The following is a 19,590-nucleotide window of genomic DNA, read 5'->3' on the forward strand; positions in this document are numbered from 1 at the left end:
TGAAATTCGCTCGGTGAATATTCGTTTTCTTCGTCCACGTTGTAAGTTCTAAAAAATATCAATATTTTCGGTAGTTTCTTTGCGAATGTGAGAGTACACGTTTTGTTTTAGCAGGTTTAGTTTGCCGGCTTTCGAAAAAATGCACGGCTTGGACCGTTTTCATGCATGGAAGTGGTCCGTATGGCAAAATCCCGACCAAGAAAGAACCAATCAAAACGCTCGGATTTGTCTAAGACTGGCTTTGCCATATAATAGTAGTAAATATAGTGGTAATAGTGGTAAAGGGGATATGCATGACGCGTAATTTTAAAAAATAAATTACTCACCCGAGGAAATTACACACACACACACACACGACACACACAGGAATCATGAAGTAAACGATTGGACGCAATAAGTTGTGTAAAAGACGCGTTCCCTCTGCTTTATTAATCCTTTTTGGGTTTATGTTTGTTGTGAACTCAACGGCAAATTTCGGTGAACATGCATCGCTTAAAAGATCATACTAATCGTAATACAGGTATGAAAAACGGCATCTAAGCCGGTACGCTCGGTGCGCTGGGTACACGCGATACGCCTGGTACGCCCGGTACACTCGGTACACCCGGTACACTCGGTACGCCCGGTACACTCGGTACACTCGGTACACTCGGTACACTCGGTACACTCGGTACACTCGGTACACTCGGTACACTCGGTACACTCGGTATACACTCGGTACACTCGGTATACACTCGGTACACTCGGTACACCCGGTACACTCGGTACGCCCGGTACGCTCGGTACACCCGGCCGTACCGACTGTACCGGCCATACCGACTGTACTGGGTGTACCGAGTGTACCGGGCGTACCGAGTGTACTGGGTGTACCGAGTGTACCGGGCGTACCGAGTGTACTGACTGTACCGGCCGTACCGACTGTACCGGGTGTACCATAAACAACGCGATATAACTCAAACAGTTCCAACACAATAACAAGAAAACGTCCAAAGCTTACAAAACTGACAATCTCAACTAAAATATCGTAAAAAACGATGCATCTCGTGGAACAGACGAACATAGCTAAATGACACCAACCGTTTCGCCAACCAAAGCTCGCGTGTGATTGGTCCGGTACGTCTCGGTACAGAATTTATAAAATCAGCCAAAATCAGCCAATCAGAGAGCCGCTTTGAATCGGTGCAGGACAACTGTCCTGACAGGCAATCACGTGGTGCAAATCGGATTTGACCAGATCTCGCCTTCTGCTTCGCCCACGAGATCTGGGAACGAGATTATTCTGTGCAAAGAGAGAATACTATCGAAATTCTCACGGATACTTACGTTCCTGGCGTGAAGCCAGACGCCAGACGTAATGAAATCAATATTCGGGGTTTGTTTCGAAAGCGGGTGTTTTTTTTAGGGCGACCATAATTTGTTTGAGGCGGGTTAGGGTAAGGGGGGGGGGGTCAACTTTTATGGCAAAGGCTTTTTTTTCCACTGTCAGGATGTGGAATTATTTATTTATTTATTTATTTATTTTATTTTTTCCCCATTTCACTTCAAGTTGTTCAATATTTTTTAGTTATCTTTTTTTCACTCCCCCGCCATGGCTCCCTTAGGGTGGTCACGTGACCAGCGCAGTTTTAAGCTCTAAGAGCTTCTTGTTATTTTTAGTTTTGTCGGTGACCTGTCCCAAACCTCCACTCGGTCAAGCTTCAGCTCACGCGATGTTTAGAAGCTACAAATCAGTAACAAATGGAAAAATTTTCTTATTTTTGTCTTTACAAAGAATGTTCAGTGTCAGATATTTGACTTTGAAGCGTTTGACTAATGGAAAATACTAAATTTCCACGCTTTCAAAGAGAAATATATTTCAGTGGGCCAGAATCTGTGAATAAATACCATTACGTTGGTGTAAAAGAATGTGCTGACAAGACAAGTTTCACTTTCGATCGGCTAGACCTCCAGTCACGTAAGTTTTCAACGCTATTATCAGCTACGTTTCAAATCTTTGCGAATCCTTTGTTCTTCACTTGACAAATTTATTGCGAAGTATTTCTCTTTTAAGGGTAATGTATTTTTTTTGTCTGTGTCATTGAAAGGATTTTAGAGATATGAAGAAAAATTCCCTTCACAAACATGTCCTGTCTTGTACCACTTACGTCATTCCGTATGCTGGGGAAATACGCTCTGTTCTAAAAACAGCTTCAGCGTCCGCGCGTGGGAATTCGGCCCAAATTTGCATATAAGAAAAATTATTAATCGCGGCTAGAACAAGTCAACCATGAAATGTCACACAAAGTTTGTTAGACGCTGCATTTTTACAACCGCCTATTGTAATACGAAAACCGAAACAGGGTCAAATAAATTTTGAACTGTTGAAGAGGTTCAAAAATAGTACTAACTTTATAGAAACTGCGAAACATTGTCATTGCCAGTTTATGTAAATAAGGAATACTGTCAAAATTCTCGCGGATACTTACGTTCCTGGCGTGAAGCCAGACGTTCTTATGAACTGATCTTGCACACCCAGGGGTAGTAGTTGTAAACTTTCGCCCGAAAAATCCCGTCTTCCCAATAAGCGATATTTTGGTTTCACGGATCAGGATCGTGGGAATTAAATTTGGCCAGCATATAGCATTAGCATACAAGAAAAATATTTAATTGCGGATGGAACTAGTCAACCATGAAATGTCACACAAAGTTTGTCAGACGCTGCATTTTTAAACAGGGTCAAATAAATTTTGAACTGTTGAAGAGGTTCAAAAATAGTACTAACTTGGGAACTTTGTATCGAAGCTCACAATTTGATTCAAAAACTCGCAACCTATTTGGCAACTTCATAACAAACTTTCCAATTTCCCAACGAACTTCGCAAAGCGGATGGCAAAAGTAATGACCACATTATTCTTCAAATCTGCTTTGTGCAAATGGAAAGCTAGCCTCATCAAACGTACGCTCGAATAACAAGTTAGTGTTGGGCCTTTTGCTCACGGCGTGTGCGTTGTAAGCAAGCGGGCGTTACGAAAAACGTTTTTAATCCAGGGTTAAATCACAACTCACCGATTCCGCCTCCTTCTAATCTAAAAACTTCGAACGAAATTGCTGACTACGTCAGATTGCTTCCCCTTTATAAACTGCAATTTTATTGGTTCTGATAGTACCTGAAATCTGATTGGTGTGACAAACACACATACTTCACTGACTGATTACAAGGACACGACGACTAAAGAGCTATTTTTGAAAACATAGGCACGCTAAGCGTGCAGGAGTTATTTTTTCAATTTATGGGGTGGCTTGGGGTGAAACTGGGTGATTGTCCTGTTGGGATGGTTTATGCCATGGGTTGAGCTATTTGTGTATGGCGCCCCACGGAGTCACTTTTTTGCACAAAGTTTGCTTGCAAACAAAATAATTTTTACATGCATTTTGATACATCAGAACTGTTTTATTTAATACGGAAATTTTCATCATTTAATTAAAAAACGAAACTAAGTCAATTGTCAAAACGTCACAAAATGGCACGTTCTTATTCTGTTTAAAGCGGTTATTTTGTTGCTAGCTTTGTAGCAACCGTAACGGGTTACTTTTGTTTGTTACGGAATACTTTTGGCTTTTTGCTAAACACTGTAACATGATACCGTTGTTTTTCTCTCTTTTGTAACATGATGCCTTTGTTTTTTTAAAATGAACGTAACACGATACCCTTGTTTTCTCGAAAAAGCCACGTCTCCATATAGGCATTGAACGAAAAGTACTATAATAAACGAATCAAATAAAAAAAACACTCTCTTCGGAAAAGTTCTTTAAAGCGCAGTACACCTGGAGTATTTGTTTCCTGTCAAAACTGTTCAACAAAGATTTTCGTTCATTCACAACGTAAATTCTATTCAACAAACAAGAACTAATTGAGTTATCAAGTTGTCACGAAATGGCACGCTCTTATTCTGTTTTTGCTATCGATCGTAGTTGCTTTTAACAGTAAAGTTACTTGTACCGGTTCATTAAATGTTTGAACGATATGTTTTACAGTTGATTTCAGTTTACTTTGGCCGCCCGCTTTGCGAAGTTTGTTGGGAAATTGGAAACTTTGTTATGAAGTTGCCAATTACGGTGCGAGTTTGCGAATCAAATTGCAAACATCGATACAAATTTCCCGACTTCGGCCCGACTGAACTTTCCAAGTTTGGTAGTTGAGGAGAAACAAGACATGTTGCTCGAAAGTCATGGCGATTTCTGAACTCGAAGATTTTAGAACTTGTCAAGGAAAGTAGCTTGAAGTGCAAGACAACGTTTCGCATCAGCGATCACGCAAGTGATTTGCCGATAAATAAATTTCATGCATGTAGAAATTTGGTCAAATTTTAACTTTTTTGTATGAAAACACATATTTAACGATTTCTGTGAGGCATAATCTTCACTGTCTTCAATTTCAAGTCTTCTGCGTTTGTAAACCGGATGAAACTGGATGGTTTACCCATATGTAAAATTGATTTTAATCGAAGCCGACGCGACGCGACAGGGAAGACTAATTTGTTCGAGACAACATGTTTACGGCTCGTTGAACATAAAAGTTTTTTATTTTTATGACATTTGTTTCCAACAGTTTAGCGTAGCAAAGCCCTTTTTGATAACATAACTACAGAAGGATTTAATAAATTTGGGCCGAAGTTGGGAACTTTGTATCGAAGCTCACAATTTGATTCGCAAACTACGAATACGTTTTAAATCCATGATAATTCACAACTCACCAATTAATCTTCGAGCTGAAATCTTTCAACGAAAACGAACTGCGACACGCTGCGACACATAATTTCGTCAGATTACTTCGCCTTTATAAACTGCAATTTGATTGGTTCTGATAGTACCTGAAATCTGATTGGTGTGACAAACACACATACTTCACTGATTACAGGTCCATCGCGCCGACTAAAGAGCTATTTTGAAAAAATAACTCAAAAATAACTCAATAAATAATAAATTACCGTATTTAGCCCCCAGCCTCGAATAAGTGCCCACTCTCAAGATCCAACAATTTAATAAGCGCTCAGGGCGCTTAATCAAATAAATACGGTAAATGAATAAATTGAAATTTACAGTGCCTTTCCAGAGTGGCACTTCATCCACAGTTCCTGATCGAATTAAAATTGAGAGGTATTGGTTTTGGGGAGGGAAGAAAACCAGAGTACCCAGCTAAAAACCCTCAGAGCAAGTACCAGAACCAGCAACAAACTCAACCCCCCCAAGGAGGCCAGGCCCGGAATCCAGACAATCCAACCTGGGCCACATTGGTGGGAGGTGAGCACTCTCACCACTGCACCACCCCTGCTCCCCAGCGGCTAAGTAACATGCTGTAAAATAAATTTTAAAATTTGGCTTTTATTCAACCATACAAATAATTTTTTGGCACTACTTAGAGTAGAAGGCATACTTTATAGTTTTACAAAGCTCTTATTATTATTCTACTGAAGTCTAAATCTACATTTACCATATTTTTACACCATTGAAAGAGATGGCACAGCTTTCTTCATTTACATTTACATTAACAACAATATGAATAAAACACAACTGGTGTAAGTAAAACTTTCAAGGCCATGGAGACTTTTTTTTATAGAAAATCATGCATGCATAGTGTATTACAAATGAATAAAATGTCTGAGGGGCTATTTACAATGTTGTACAATCTCAACGCCGATGCTTTTGTTATTGAGTAAGTTATTTAAAGCGGAATTCCAATGACTTATCAGAGAGTTAGTCAAAAATAGCAGTATTGTCAATACTGTCAAGCAAAATGGCAACTAACTTAAATAAAAGTCTTGCAGCTGACTAGCCAAAAAGTAAAAAGTTTCATTTTGATTGCTTTAAGCATGCTGTGGCTTTTCTTGGCAAATTACAAAGCTTGGCAAATACACAAACAAAACAAGATTACTTCAAAAGTCATTGGAAACCACTCTATTGTTTAAAGTGAAGTAAAACATATTCTATTCAGACTTATGGCAATAAAGGTCTTTGAGTGTCTTCAGTTCTTCTATTAGAGTCTTATTTTGGTTCTCAAGAACCGCAACTCTGTTTTCGAGACATTTAACATACTCCTTCTTCTTCCGCCTGCACTCTTTGGCAGCCTCTCTGTGAAAGTAAACAAGTTACTTACAGTTAGACAAAGAAAAAAAAGCTTGCAGTTTTGCAGGGCTATCTTTGTACATGAAACAAATTTCAAATGAACATGGCATGGTGGCTATTTACAAGGCATACAAGGCATTGCTGAAGAGTTGAATTCAGGACTACCAAAAACAAATCTTTCTAGTGCCAGGATAGCCTTATACACAGACATTCTTTTCGCTTGCCACACTCCTTCGTAACAAATCATTTGGGAGGAAAGAGTGATATGAAATGCCAAAATACTGTTAACATAGGAGGCTGATGTCAGGACAGAAGGCTTGAACACAGAATCACAAGATCAGCACCCCAACCAGCCAGCTTCAATGCCTCATACAAAAAAACACATAACTTTTTGAACTTTTACCTTTGGCAATACAGACGAACCTCTTTAATTAATATTGACACTAAAGGAGCAGGGAAGAGTGTCTGTTTTATGGAAGTGTCTGTACCACAGAGGTAGAGTTTATATGCATTTTGATCTCTTCTGGACCAAGTGACCTGTCCGTAATAGGGAGGTGTCGGTAAGAGAGGTTTGACTGTAACAAACTGAGCTGAGGGGAGACTGGGGCAGGGGAACTACTACTAATGTACTGTGTCTTCTCTGCAGTAACTCACCTATTTTTCATTAGCCTCATTTCCCGTTTCCGAGAAGCATCTTCTACGATTTGTTGGCCGTTTCCACCAATACCAGGTGAATTAAGTACAACACCAGGTGGGAGCTGTCCACTGATGTATTGCTGTCGTGCTGCAGGTATGGTGTACATTGTACCAGTGTTGCTTACTTGAACTTGCTATGGAAACAAATGAAAATGCATCTGTCAGTCCCACGATCCACATATCAATTCTCCTTATTGATTTTTTATAGTTCTTTCATGTTAGTTCTGAGAATTTATTTTTTCATCAAGACAGTATCCCTCAGTCAAAATGATATTTCCATAGACCCAACATTTTTGTACCATGTTTACTGCCTAAATATTTCAGATCATGTGATGTTCTATGGAACAATGTTCCCTTATCTATTTACCTAAAAATATGTATTTGTTTGGTAACTTAAGGCTTAGTTTTATAACAGGAGCTTTGGTAGTCAGGGAACATTTTGTTAAATATTTACAAAGTTAATGAAAAACTTTTACCTGTACTTGAACTTCTCCTGGGTTGGCTGTATAAATATATTGTTGACCGTCCTAAACGAAAATGAAAAACAAGATCGATTATTTCACAACCTGAATCACAACTTGAACTATTTACCATAAATCCAATAATCTACATCTATTACTCTAACAAGAAAAAATACAGACATCTTGGCTGTTGCGGTTTACTGAAAAGAGTCTGAAGATTAATAACAACCATGACTTACATGTAATAACTTAACAATAATAAATGTACTACAATAACTACATCATACACAGGAAAAATCATTCCATTGAACAACTGTGTATGTAAGCATCTTGATACAGTAGAAGCCCAATTTCTCGAACCGCCAGAGGAAAGGAAAACAGCTTCGAGAAACTGGGAGGTTCAAGAATTCAGGGGTAAAATTAGAGAAAAGTACCATCCAAGGGAAACAAGAATTGGTTCGAGAAATTGGGAGTTTCTAAAAGGAAAACAGCCTCGAGAAATCAGGGGTAAAATTAGAGAGAAGTACCATCCAAGGGAAACAAGAATTGGTTCGAGAAATTGGGAGTTTCTAAAAGGAAAACAGCCACAAGAAATCAGGGGTAAAATTAGAGAGAAGTACCATCCAAGGGAAACAAGAATTGGTTCGAGAAATTGGGAGTTTCTAAAAGGAAAACAGCCTCGAGAAATCAGGGGTAAAATTAGAGAGCAGTACCATCCAAGGGAAACAAGAATTGGTTGGAGAAATTGGGAGTTTCTAAAAGGAAAACAGCCTCGAGAAATCAGGGGTAAAATTAGAGAAAAGTACATGTACTGTCCAAGGAAAACACAAACTGGTTTGAGAAATTGGGAGTTTCGAGAAACCAAGGGTTCAAGAAATTGGGATTCTAAGTACTGTACTGGTATTTGATACATTTTTTGCTTCAAATTAAATTTTTGATTTGCAAGGTTATACCTGTTGCTGTTGTTGATATTGAACGACAGTACCAGATGAATTTTGCGCCATGGGCACTGTTTGAAGTGCCTCTCCGGATGTAACAATCTGAATAGTTCCTGGAATAGTAACCGTCTGTGGTGCTTGTTGATAGTTGAGTGTGCTTGTGGTAATCACAGCTATCGGTGAAGTACCCTCTGTACCGTCACTCTGAGCTTGAATGTCTTCAGATATTGTTTCTACCTTTGTTGGGCTTTCGGAACCTGATAAATCGTTGAATATTTTCCTATAAAAAAAATTGAGATGCGTTAACTTAAAATTAAACCTTCATACACTGAACAATAATAATAACAAATTTGTAATATTGATATTAATTTTATATTATTTATGTATGGGAACATTTTAGCACAAGCTCTTTTTCCTATTGACTGTGCTGCACTCATATTTTAAGTTTCGTACCCTTTCTGACAAACAATTTTCCAGGACTTTTCCAGAACTCAGGTTGACTTTCCAAGACTCCAAAATTCACATTAACCCTTTCATTCCCAAGACCTCAATATTACTTCTCCTTACTGTCTACCATACATTTCTTTTAATGTTAGCTCTGAGAATTCTAGGACTTGTAGTCTTTTCCAGGACATTCCAGTCCTGAAAGTGCCAAAAAAATCAAGACTTTTCAGATTTTCCAGGACTGTACGGATATCTTTTATAAGGCCTATTACCAATGTCTTTTATATATTCTAAGTACGGCCCTTATACTTGGTTAATAAGATATAATGGAAAAGGTATTGGCAACAATTTCTAAGAGACTCCTGATAAAAACTATTCACTTGTACTTTAATCTTATCATAACGTACACATCACGTCATGTGTACTGATAACAAAAATTCTCATACAATTATCACAGTACCACAGTTGCAATTCTATCAGCTTACTACTGAAAATTGCTGGTTAAAAATATCAATTGGGCATAACTTGTTTCTCATATTTGATAAAATAAAGAGGATGTTCTTCCAAATTCAAGATATCAAATCTGATTTTTCAAATATTATGCTAAATTGATACTTCAAACAAGCTTGATAGTTGTTGCCAGAAATTTATTTTTTAAAATATTCATATTCTCACGGTGGTCGCATATCGATTGAGACGTAATCACATTTAAGCTTTATACTCCAAGTTCCCGTTTAATGACTCGACTAAATCTGAAGAAAAACGACCATCCAAAAATGTTTATCACATACAAATAAGGAGAAGAAAATCACAGCTAAACGACCGTCTGATTAGATTATATTCCCAGAAGGTCAAGAGTTAACAGAGGAAACAAACATCTTTTAACTTTTGGGAAGGAGAAATAAAATAAAGGGTTGTCTCGCTTTACTGACCTCGATCGCAAAAAGCTCTTTGATCACGGACCCTTCTTCTTGTCAAAACCAATTTCGAATCCGTCAAAAATAGAGTTGATATGTAATCGGAGTCTCCACTTTCTCATGCGGTAAAGGTAACGTAACGATTCCAAAGTAACGGAACCGCAGTGATGGCGACATTTCGTGCTTTGTAGAAAACCTTCGCGCAATATCGCACGTCAGCTTTTACGTACGTTTGATTCGAGATTTATGTAAGTGGAACAAAAAAGAACACAAGAATACGTCTTTATCTGAATATTGAACACGTGAAATATCACACTACATAGAGCGTGTACCGAGCCTGGTCGGATCATATTTACAAGGAAGCAACCGATCGTTCGAACTTCTTCTTGGTCTGTGGCATACCTGTAAGATGGCCTCCTCGACAAAATGTCCCTTCGCTTTTTGCTTTCTTCGTCTAAAACTCCGCCAGTTGGATCATCGGGATCATTTACTTGGACAGCCTGGGCTAAGTTAATTTGCTGACCCTGAAGGGACGCGGAGTGGATTGACTGAGCGGTCTGTATGACGGATTGTTGGTTGGCCTGAATCACCGATGGAGTTTGCATCGGTGGAGGCATCGAAGTTTGCGGCGAGCTTTGTTGAAGAACCTGTCCTTGTTGGACAGTTACAGTACTGCCGTTTTCCATTTCGGTCACATTGGGCTGGTCTTCGATTTGCTCCATGTTTGACTCGACAAGCCAACGGAGCTACGGGATAAGGAAAGTCGGTGCAAGGGAAAGCTTTCTGTTTCGTGGTCTCTGCAAAGAACCAGAAGAAGAGAAACCGATGAGTCCCGCATCGCGATCGCTCGAGCAAAGCCAACTAAAAAAGCGACCGAATAATCCACTCGGGGAATCGAGAAAAAATGTAGCTAAAATTATTATCCCTTCGCTGTCAACTCTGTGGAATCTAGAAGAAAGAGAAAATGAAACTTACGTGCTACGTCACTTCTACGTCACCCTGATTTCTTTACGCAGCCAGCGTGTCGTTGTGTTTCTTCTTCTTCGCGAGCAACGGCCGCGTCACTGTGGCGTCACCACCGAGCTGTCCTGCTACTGCGGGGTGGACCGGCCCTGCGCGTCTTCTTACATCATCATTACGTCAGAGCCTTGCCATTCAATGCCAAATATGGTGAAAGCCCTCAGGGGCGCACCAGTCCCTCCGAAATTCGTTGACGTCATTGTATTGTGTCGAGGGAACTCGGAAAGAAAGTCCACGGAAGTGACTGAGTAAAATTCTGACTTGTAACACGATTTTTCCAAGGCTAAATGTCAGTCTTGAACGTCATTTCCCTTGGCTAAGCTTGCGTCATAAAAAGGTCGCAGAAAAGATTAAATTGAAATTATATTCTGCCAACCGCAAAAAAATTCCTTAAGGAAATTATGTTAACAAAACTTGAAATGCGTGTGAAATTCATTTACTTTGTTCATTATAACATAAATTGAAAGTTCACGGTTTTGTTGGACAAAGACCGTTGTATTTTTACTCCAAATCTGCTAGATTGGCTCAAAATATTGGTCCCATATTGTACCTCTCGGCGTGAAAGTAATGGATCCAATTTGAGGGTTATGACGTAATTGTAATGGGCAGTGAGATTGATGGCGCACGGAGTCACTCGAGTTTTATAAGATTTCCTGGATTTCGCTGTTTCTTGTGACAATTTGCTACTGGATGTCAAGTGGCCATTAATTTAGTCTTTCCCGCGCTACAGACGAAGTCAGTCGTCATGCATAAGAGGGGTGACCGTGACAAATGAAGATACAATGTACATTGACCACATTGTATTTTTGCGACCGGCTTCGTTTCGAAAAACTTGTAAATTCAATATAGTTAATATTACATTGATTTCAATATAATTTTAACTAAAATATGAACTTTATGCTCCTCATTTAATTAAGGAACGAATCACATTCGAATGCTGTTTACCCTATCGTAAAATTTAAGATTTCAACGTCAGTATAGCGAGACATCACCTCTATCTTATATTTGATCGGTACCGTGGGAAAACGTACTTATGTGTATTAAACGCAGACACAGAATACATTAAATGCTAGTCATTCATGAAGGCCTCACAATTTAAAACACGTTTATACTTTCTTTACATTAACAGAACACGACCTAACTATTCAAAAAGCAGCGGAAGTTAAACGCTTTATTTGACCTACCTTAAATCCACTGTCTTAGAATTAAACTATCGGCATCAACTCACATCTGTGATCCGTTGAAATCTCTTTGAAGTTTTTATAACTCACTCTTTTAACTGACTAATGTCAAGTGTGAGTTCCATATATTTTTTCCTGGAGATAAATACAGAAATATTCCTAATAGACCTTCCTGACCTCACTGGTTTCAAAATTTAAATTTGACACAAACTCCCACACAGTATTCTCAAATAAGATCATAACAAGTAACAGATAGTACATACATCGTGTATGTTTTTACGTCACAGCGCGTCAACTCGCTCCAGTTCCTTGACCGGAAGCGGTGGACCGTAGGTAAAGACTAAAAAGGGTCCGCAATGCATACATGTGGAGTATGTGTTCTGAGTTGAATATTTATTTATTTTACACTTTCAGACCCCTTCACATCCAAACTCTAATAAACAGTCAAATACCTAACTAAGTGCTTTAGGGAGTACTAGTTCTTTAAATCGCGTTTTTCTCAAAATCTGACCGTTTGACCCTAGCTGAGAATTTAGGATATCAAATTGGTGGACTAAACAATTATGCAAAAATCTGTGAGAAGACAGCCCACTCGTTGATCATGAAAATCAACTGATCGATTATGTTAGAGACAAGCTGATTAAAAGATGTGAAATGTCTACGCGACCAAAGGAATAGTTGCTTTGCGCGCGAACAAAGAAGTCTGGATAAAAAACTCATAGGCTAGCGATACCAACGTCCAAAAGTCCCAAAGATGTTAAATAAGTTAATGTGATCAGCATTTCAGTTGTTTCCGCATGCCGCCTCTGAGTTGGTATTTTGTTGTATATCTAAGCTACATGTACTGCTTATATCGTAGTCGACTAAAACTTGGTGGCTGAGTTGCTATGGGGATTCAGTGAGTCTAAAAGCGCTCTGTCATAAGGGTAGGGGAGCGGGAAAACGCAATGCGCAAAATGCGTGCGCACTAACAAAAGGAAGCATATCTGCGTTGATGTGAAAAGGGCATTTGAGCGATTCGCTGTTGCTTAATCGGAATGCCAGTCGGAATGAAATTAGAGTGTAGAGAGTAGAATTTTGGAGAAACATCTTTGTTTCGTATTAGGTATCGTGTTAGCTCAAAGCCAAGATCGGTTAGAAAAACAAATGTTAAAGAAATATTAACTTACAAAAGTAAAGCAGTACAGAAATAGTAGACGTCTGCGTGCAGGCTACAGCATCATCATTTGTCTAAGCTTGAACAAATAAATCATTATAAGGACATTTAAAATTCGTTTATTTATTTTTCTCTTATCCGCATCACGACAATACCCAGATAGGTATGCCTTGTTGTTTACTTCTCCACCGAAAACCGTAGGCTCAGCCAAATCTCGGAGAATAAAAAAGGTAAATAAATAATTATTATAATACATTAGTTATAGAGTATCATCCTCGAAGGTACGTAAGCATACACTACCAGCTGTTCCTTCGTCAGTTCCTCAGATCGGCGAGAAAAAAAGCGGAAAGAGCGAACGAAGAAAAAGACCACGCGAACTGACTGGAACCAAAGCGCTACCTTTGGCTTTTAAAAGAGAACCGCTTCGTTTTCGCTACCCCCTAATCCCGTTTGTACCAGCATGTCTGACTGAAGCAGAATTCTTACTATACCAACAGCACGTCTCCATGCTTCTTTCTTAGCAGTGTAATCATCCCATACAAGGCTTTCTACATCAAAAGACAAACACTTCGAACCCGCGGGTTTGATTGGAGAACCCGATCCCGCGCGATCACTCGCGGTAATATAAGAAGCGTGTCCTCTCGCGTGATGGCGCGTGATTCCTTCCGTGTTCTGGACTTCGTTTTGATTGTCCTCAGAATTCTCATCATTGAAGCTTCCAAGAATATCCAAAGAACATCCCGAGTTAACTAACTGCTCAACATGAGCAGACACTCCACAAGGCGTAGTAAATTTTCCGGAGTTCTGAAGAACGTTTCCCAGAAATTCTCTGAATCCTTGCGCAAATGCTGCGTAGACCAGAGGTCTAAACATCTCTAAGCTTCCTTGCAACCATCCTGAGAGGGGATTTAATGACACTTTGGGTTCGTTTTGTTCTCCTGTGAAAGAAAACCAGAAATGATAGCTGATATTTATGATATACTGGTCTGAACACAGTGCAGGTGGGAGCCAAAGGGGCCTAGCTTATAATTAGTGATTAGCGCGCTAGATCTAGACGCCGGATTGAGCACGAAACATGTCAATGACACATGTTAATTAGTCCTATTTGAACCAAGGCAACCATTGCTTAGTATTTTATTTTAAAAGTTTTTTTTTTGTAACGATCCTTTTACTTTTCTCACATTTTTTTCCGCCCAAGGCCCCTGAGGAAGATTTGTATTGCAAACCGAACTGATATAGGGTAAAGTTTTTTCAATACATTTTAGTTGTTTGATCCATTTTGTTTATTTTTGACCGCTTTCGCCGTCAGGATCAGTTTACCGTCTATATTTTACGTTTTAACTAATTCCCTGTTTCAGGTCTTCAAGAAATCCGGCACCACTCATCGGTTTGTCGCTGTAATATTGCAGTTTCTTATTATATTAGTTTTGAGCGGTCCGGTCCGAAGTCGTTGTAATGTGTTAAGCAAGACACTTTACTGTCATAGTGCATCTTTCCACCAAGGAGCAAAAAACTGGCGAGATGACGGGCGCTGGGCTTGCATCCCACCCATATCATTAAAAATACCAAGGATCTGTTTAACAAAACATGTAACACTGATTTATCACTCGAAGAACTGATAACCATTGAACCTACCTGCTAATTTATCCAGGCGTCGAATGCAAGCGAGTTCAATTTCTCCCGCCCCAGGCAGTACTCGGCCACACGAGAGGGCGTTCTTCAAACGATAAATCGAATTCCAGAACCGTTCTTCCATATCACAAAGAACATCTTTACAGGGGTTACAGAGAAGCACTGTTTGCAATGGGCTGTTCGAATCTGAGTGTAACAGACAAGAGAGTTAGTACTAAAACTAAACTGATGTTAAAAACACAAGAGTTAAAATGTGATTTTCGTGACATTGAATAATACTATTCTGCTGACAGGCGCTTTTTTGGGCAAGTTGGGGTATGCAAGACGAGTGAGAAGGATTGGAGAGGGATTAAACGGCGCGTGAGATTGACACTTCGTGCTCGCGCTCACTCGCTTTCAGCACGAAAAGTTTTTCAAGGAAAAAAGATCTTTAATATAGACACCGACATCTGTTTTCTCTTTTGATCATTCATCCGCTGTTCAGACATTCATTTTACATCAGTGGCTTCATGATTCGGTGGAAGAACGTTCCCAACGGCATCAAAAAGGTCATGGGCGGGCTCAGTTGCCGTTGAAGCCTCAACGGAGGGATTGGTTTTTTTTTTCATTGAACTTTTTCTTAATGCTTTGGTTGCAAATTACTTTTAATTAAACTGTGTACTGAAGACTAACGGTGTGTTTAGCTCAGTGAAAAAAAATTTAAGTTCTGTGCAGGGCTCGAAAAAAAGTGCCGTCCGGTTGTCCGGGGCAGTTAGATTTTCCTGTCGGGCAAGTAACTTTTAATTCTCACTTGCCCAGTGCGTAAATGTCCAGGTTAATCTCCAGCCCAGATCTTGCACGGCCAAGCTTTTCTCAGCGTAAGACAGAGTGAGATCTGGGACGAAAAAAGAAATGCAAACTTAGACAAGAATGCAACTAACGAGGGCAAGCAAAATTTGAGAGCTGCTCTTCCGAAGGGCAAGCAGGAATTCAGGCTTTTTCGAGCCCTGGTGTGGTCCCAATTCGCCTTACGGCAGTCTATTAGACAACCACTACAATACGGCACGCATCATAGGCCCGTAATACGTGCCGAGGGCTTTACAGCTGTAGCCTTTTTCACGTACTACAGGCCTATAATGCTATTGTAGCTTATAATTATTTACCTTCGCAGCTTGCACTCTTCTCTTGTACTTCTTTAACAAGGACATACTGACCAGCCTTCATGCCTGTGACGTTACGATCACCACCAACTTTGGACTTGCTCGGTCTAACCAATAAAGGTGTCCAGCCGAGCTCCCATGTTTCTATGGTAACGGGTCTTCCTATATCCTGATTCCTTATATCTGCAAGATATGTTACTATCGTGGAGTCGGTAGCAAAAGAGAGGAGTTGTAATGAGGGATACGCAACGTTTTGAAGCACCGCGATGTCGTGGGATAAACTAAAGTCTAGGACCGAGTCATGTACGATTCCTTTGACAACAAGAAGACCAATTTTGTGACTACAGAGTGTTTTTGTGACGCATTGATACCAATCTTTCTCTTGATTAAATAAAGACGCTTTAAAATCATCTTTGTTCTCAATGATTCTGTGAATCTGGAATTCTTTGTTTAACCCCACGTGACGAAATTCCGGGGTTACATCGCCATCGACTAGCGCGATGAAGAATTGTGATTCAGATGCAGATTGATAAGATGCTGTGCTTTCCAACAACAAACCGTCGATTTTATGGGAAAACGAACTTGGCGGGCTTTGAACCAATTCCGTGTGAATCATTCTTAAATGGATTTCAAAGTCTTCAAGTGACGTTTTTCCCGAGGCATGGAAGAGAGAGTTTACCACTTCAACGGCAAGTTGCATTTCTTGTTCTTTACCGTGACAAAGACGTGATCCAAGCTCTGATAATAACTGCTTGTTTCTTTCAATTAACTTCGACTCCTCTGTTTTCTTTGAAACAAAGCTATCAAGATTTTGTTCTGCGATGTTTTCCTGTCCAGTTTTCCTATTACATGGTGTCGAATTTACCAAATCTGGTTTTCCTGTTTGACCTGTTTTAAGTATCGACTGCATACAAGTTTTACTTGCTGAAGAGGTTTCAGATTTTCTGTACCTTTCCTCATTGAAAAAAATGTCTCTTGATTGATTAACGATACTCGAAGAAGTCATCTTTGAAACGGGTTCTTCCAACCAATTGTTCTGAAAATGTCGACTGCCCTTTAATATTTCTGACATTTTAAACTGTCTTCGAACACTTTTGTTTTTACTTTCTAGTTTCTCTGAGAGGAGAGAGAGTAATTTATCGCTTACTTCTTTCCCTTTGCCACCCGACGAAGAAAGACTGATTGGATTCACGAGTTTCTTGTTCGTATTATTAGAAGTATCCACTTCAGTATTTTCCCGTTTTGTGCAATTTGTTTTTTGGCACGTGTCAGCGAATCCTTTAGCTCTAACTCCAGAGGGTAAGATCTCGTGCTCTTTAGCGACTGATAACTCCAAAAATTGGCCTCCAAGATCTTCGTTAGCAGAATTTGAAACAACGTCTTGAAAAGACGCCTCGAATTCATCATCATCATCTTCTTCGTATTTGTCTTCTTTCTTTGACAAAAGAGGTTCACCTGTAGATTTCAGCGATGTTGAAGGTAAGTTTGAAACATGTTTTGTACTGGAGCTTCTCCCTTCACTTGCTAAGTTGAATGTAAAGTCTTTGTCTTTCTGGTTTACTGATGGTGTATTTGGAAATGTACCTGGCCTTCTTAAATTCACCCAAGGAGGTGCCATATCTTTAATATTATCGTTTGTGTCTTCCATGTCCTCTGCAGACTTCTCATATTCTGCTCCTAACAAAATATTCCTTGGGTTCTCATTGCTACTTGCTGCAAATCTATTTCTACTGATCTCTTGGTCAGAAATCTTCGCATCAAAAACATTCATATTGGTTGCCCCTGGGATATTGATATCAGTTCCTGTGATATGACTTGGAAGCCCTGGGATATTGCCAAAAGCTCCTAAGATGCCACCAACTCCTGAGATGTGACCATCAACCCCTGGGAAATGACCATCAACCCTTGGGATAAGACCATCAGCCCCTGGGATTCGACCATCAAAATACCATGATATGTCATTGTCATCATCACCACCGTCAACGACATCACTCTTTTCCAACCTTCCCGATCCAGCATCAGGACAACAGGAATGATCCACTGTAGAGCCCTTGACATCTTCAACATCAGTCACTTCATAATCTTTAGCAGGTGGGTACAAGTTATCATCACTTTGCAAAGCTTTCATTACAGGAATGGACATTTCTTGGCAAACCTCTTCACACACTTCCAGTGCATCATCAAGAAGACGTACAATAATTGGAACTGGAACACCCTGAAGTATAACAATGATGGCAGTCAATTCATTACTAGTTGGGGGTTGATATGGGATGCAGTGCCCTGGGAGATAGGGGGTTGGAGGGGTATGGGATGCAGGAAAAGAGAGGGTGAGAAGCAGGTTTCATCAGGTGGCATGAACTGGGAAAACTGATAAAAGTTTTGCAACATTGCATAATAGTTTGCAATAGAAATAGCACAAAGAGGCTGTAATCCACTAACAAATAGGCGAGAACCCAGAAGTATATGGTACTGGAAGCAGGATGTTCAGACCCCTTGTTCTCCCCCCCCCCCCTCACTACTTACTAAACAGAACCAAAGTTGTACCAAGAAAAACTTGCAGTCAGCCACCAACCTGATCTTGTAAATCCTGTACTGTGCTACTCCAGAAGCCAGCCAAGCAGACCAGTGTCTTGCAGTTAGTTCTGTATTTCTTGTACTGACCTTGGCAAGCGTCATTGATAATAAATCCAGCTGGATGCTATAAATTATAACAAAATATTAAACTCTGAGAAAAGTCTTAAATTTGTGGGTGAAGTAGGTACATTTTCTGGTTCCAGAAAATGTACCTACTCCACCCACAGAAAGGATTTCTGGAGGTGCGAGGGGTCTCAAAGGCCAAAAACTGGAAATGTATGAAGCTTAATTGGAATTTCCTGAGGGGGGGGGGGGGGCTTGTTAGGAAAAATACCTTCTGTGGGGAAGGTATGGATAATTTATTAGGTCTACACATTTTGAGTCTTGCAAATTCGTCAGGTCTTGAAGTATAACAGTACTGCATGGAAAGTCTCATTCAGAATTTATATATACCTCTGTAGCTGCACTTTTCAACTATCCAAAGATGTCAGTAGTATGAGTAATTGTATAAGTTTTACACTGACCTGAATGTCAATGAACTGCAATAACTTTGCTGTACTGCTGCATATCACAGCTTCACCATCTGAAGTACAGCCCTTCAAACTAGAAACAAGATTAAAAAAGATACTCATTAATTCATTCATGCATGCATTTATTTAATTGTTTTATTCATTTGATCAGCCAGTCAGTTCATCTGTCAGTAGCCAGCCGGCCAGTCAGCCATTCAGTTATTAACTCAACCAATATATCTGTCAATCAATCACTCCATCAATCAATCAATCAATCAATCAATCAAACTTTCCGATAAATCCCCCGTGGCCACGTAGCCAGCGGCAGCAGGTAGCCATGTAGGCACGTAGCTTCGAGCCTGGAGAGTATACACAGTATGCTAATTTATTGTTCTAAAATCGTTTTAAAACAAGAAGAATCGTGAAGAAAGAAAGCTTTAGCCGCGTCTCCACGTTTTTCAGGGGTTCAGCTTCCGAGTAGCCAGGTATTCTGCAGTTATATAATTAGCTATTATACTTTTTAAAAGGTTTATTTAACCATACATTTACTTGTAAGCTTATATAATACCTGAGTTCAGGTCCTAAGAGAGTTTTGACAGATGCAGCTGGAAAAAATAAAGATAAAAATCGATTTCTCACTAAAATCCACAGTCAAGCCAGTTTAAAATGTTAAATTAGGAATTCAAATTATTTTGCGTTGTTTTTTTCTTACCAAAATCTCTAGCTACAGAAAGATTGTTGTTATTCTGTGCCATTTGTCATGAGTTCAGCTGAAACGCTCTCCGTCCGCCATATTTGTTTTGCTTGGTAACCTGGTCTAA

At 39.7% G+C, this 19,590-nt stretch overlaps 3 protein-coding genes across 4 annotated transcripts in view; 1 reads left to right on the forward strand and 2 right to left on the reverse strand.

The window, feature by feature from the left end:
- Nucleotides 1–19,590, forward strand: part of LOC144660170 (uncharacterized) — a 166,258-nt gene that overhangs the window by 67,859 nt on the left and 78,809 nt on the right. The window lies entirely within an intron of this gene.
- On the reverse strand, nucleotides 5,342–10,665 carry LOC144660195 (cyclic AMP-responsive element-binding protein 1-like). Of its 2 annotated transcripts, XM_078520793.1 has the most exons (6): nucleotides 10,534–10,665; nucleotides 9,961–10,355; nucleotides 8,213–8,477; nucleotides 7,275–7,325; nucleotides 6,757–6,932; nucleotides 5,342–6,108 (listed from the first exon to the last, which is right to left on the reverse strand). In XM_078520793.1, exons 2-6 carry the CDS (start codon nucleotides 10,278–10,280, stop codon nucleotides 5,964–5,966), a joined length of 957 nt encoding a protein of 318 aa, XP_078376919.1. In that variant the 5' UTR covers nucleotides 10,281–10,355; nucleotides 10,534–10,665; the 3' UTR covers nucleotides 5,342–5,963. The 2 variants fall into 2 exon arrangements, with proteins under 2 accessions (XP_078376919.1, XP_078376918.1); XM_078520792.1 differs by lacking the exon at nucleotides 10,534–10,665 and having other exon boundaries at nucleotides 9,961–10,519.
- Nucleotides 13,019–19,586, reverse strand: LOC144660148 (uncharacterized). The gene is made up of 7 exons (XM_078520713.1): nucleotides 19,482–19,586; nucleotides 19,338–19,374; nucleotides 18,785–18,863; nucleotides 18,259–18,384; nucleotides 15,690–17,901; nucleotides 14,551–14,733; nucleotides 13,019–13,853 (listed from the first exon to the last, which is right to left on the reverse strand). The coding sequence occupies exons 1-7, from the start codon at nucleotides 19,522–19,524 to the stop codon at nucleotides 13,324–13,326; spliced, it is 3,210 nt and encodes a 1,069-aa protein (XP_078376839.1). The 5' UTR covers nucleotides 19,525–19,586; the 3' UTR covers nucleotides 13,019–13,323.

Source organism: Oculina patagonica, chromosome 7 (assembly GCF_052425735.1).
Source record: "Oculina patagonica isolate OP01 chromosome 7, crgOcupat, whole genome shotgun sequence".
In the NCBI taxonomy this organism is placed as follows: Eukaryota; Metazoa; Cnidaria; class Anthozoa; order Scleractinia; family Oculinidae; genus Oculina; species Oculina patagonica.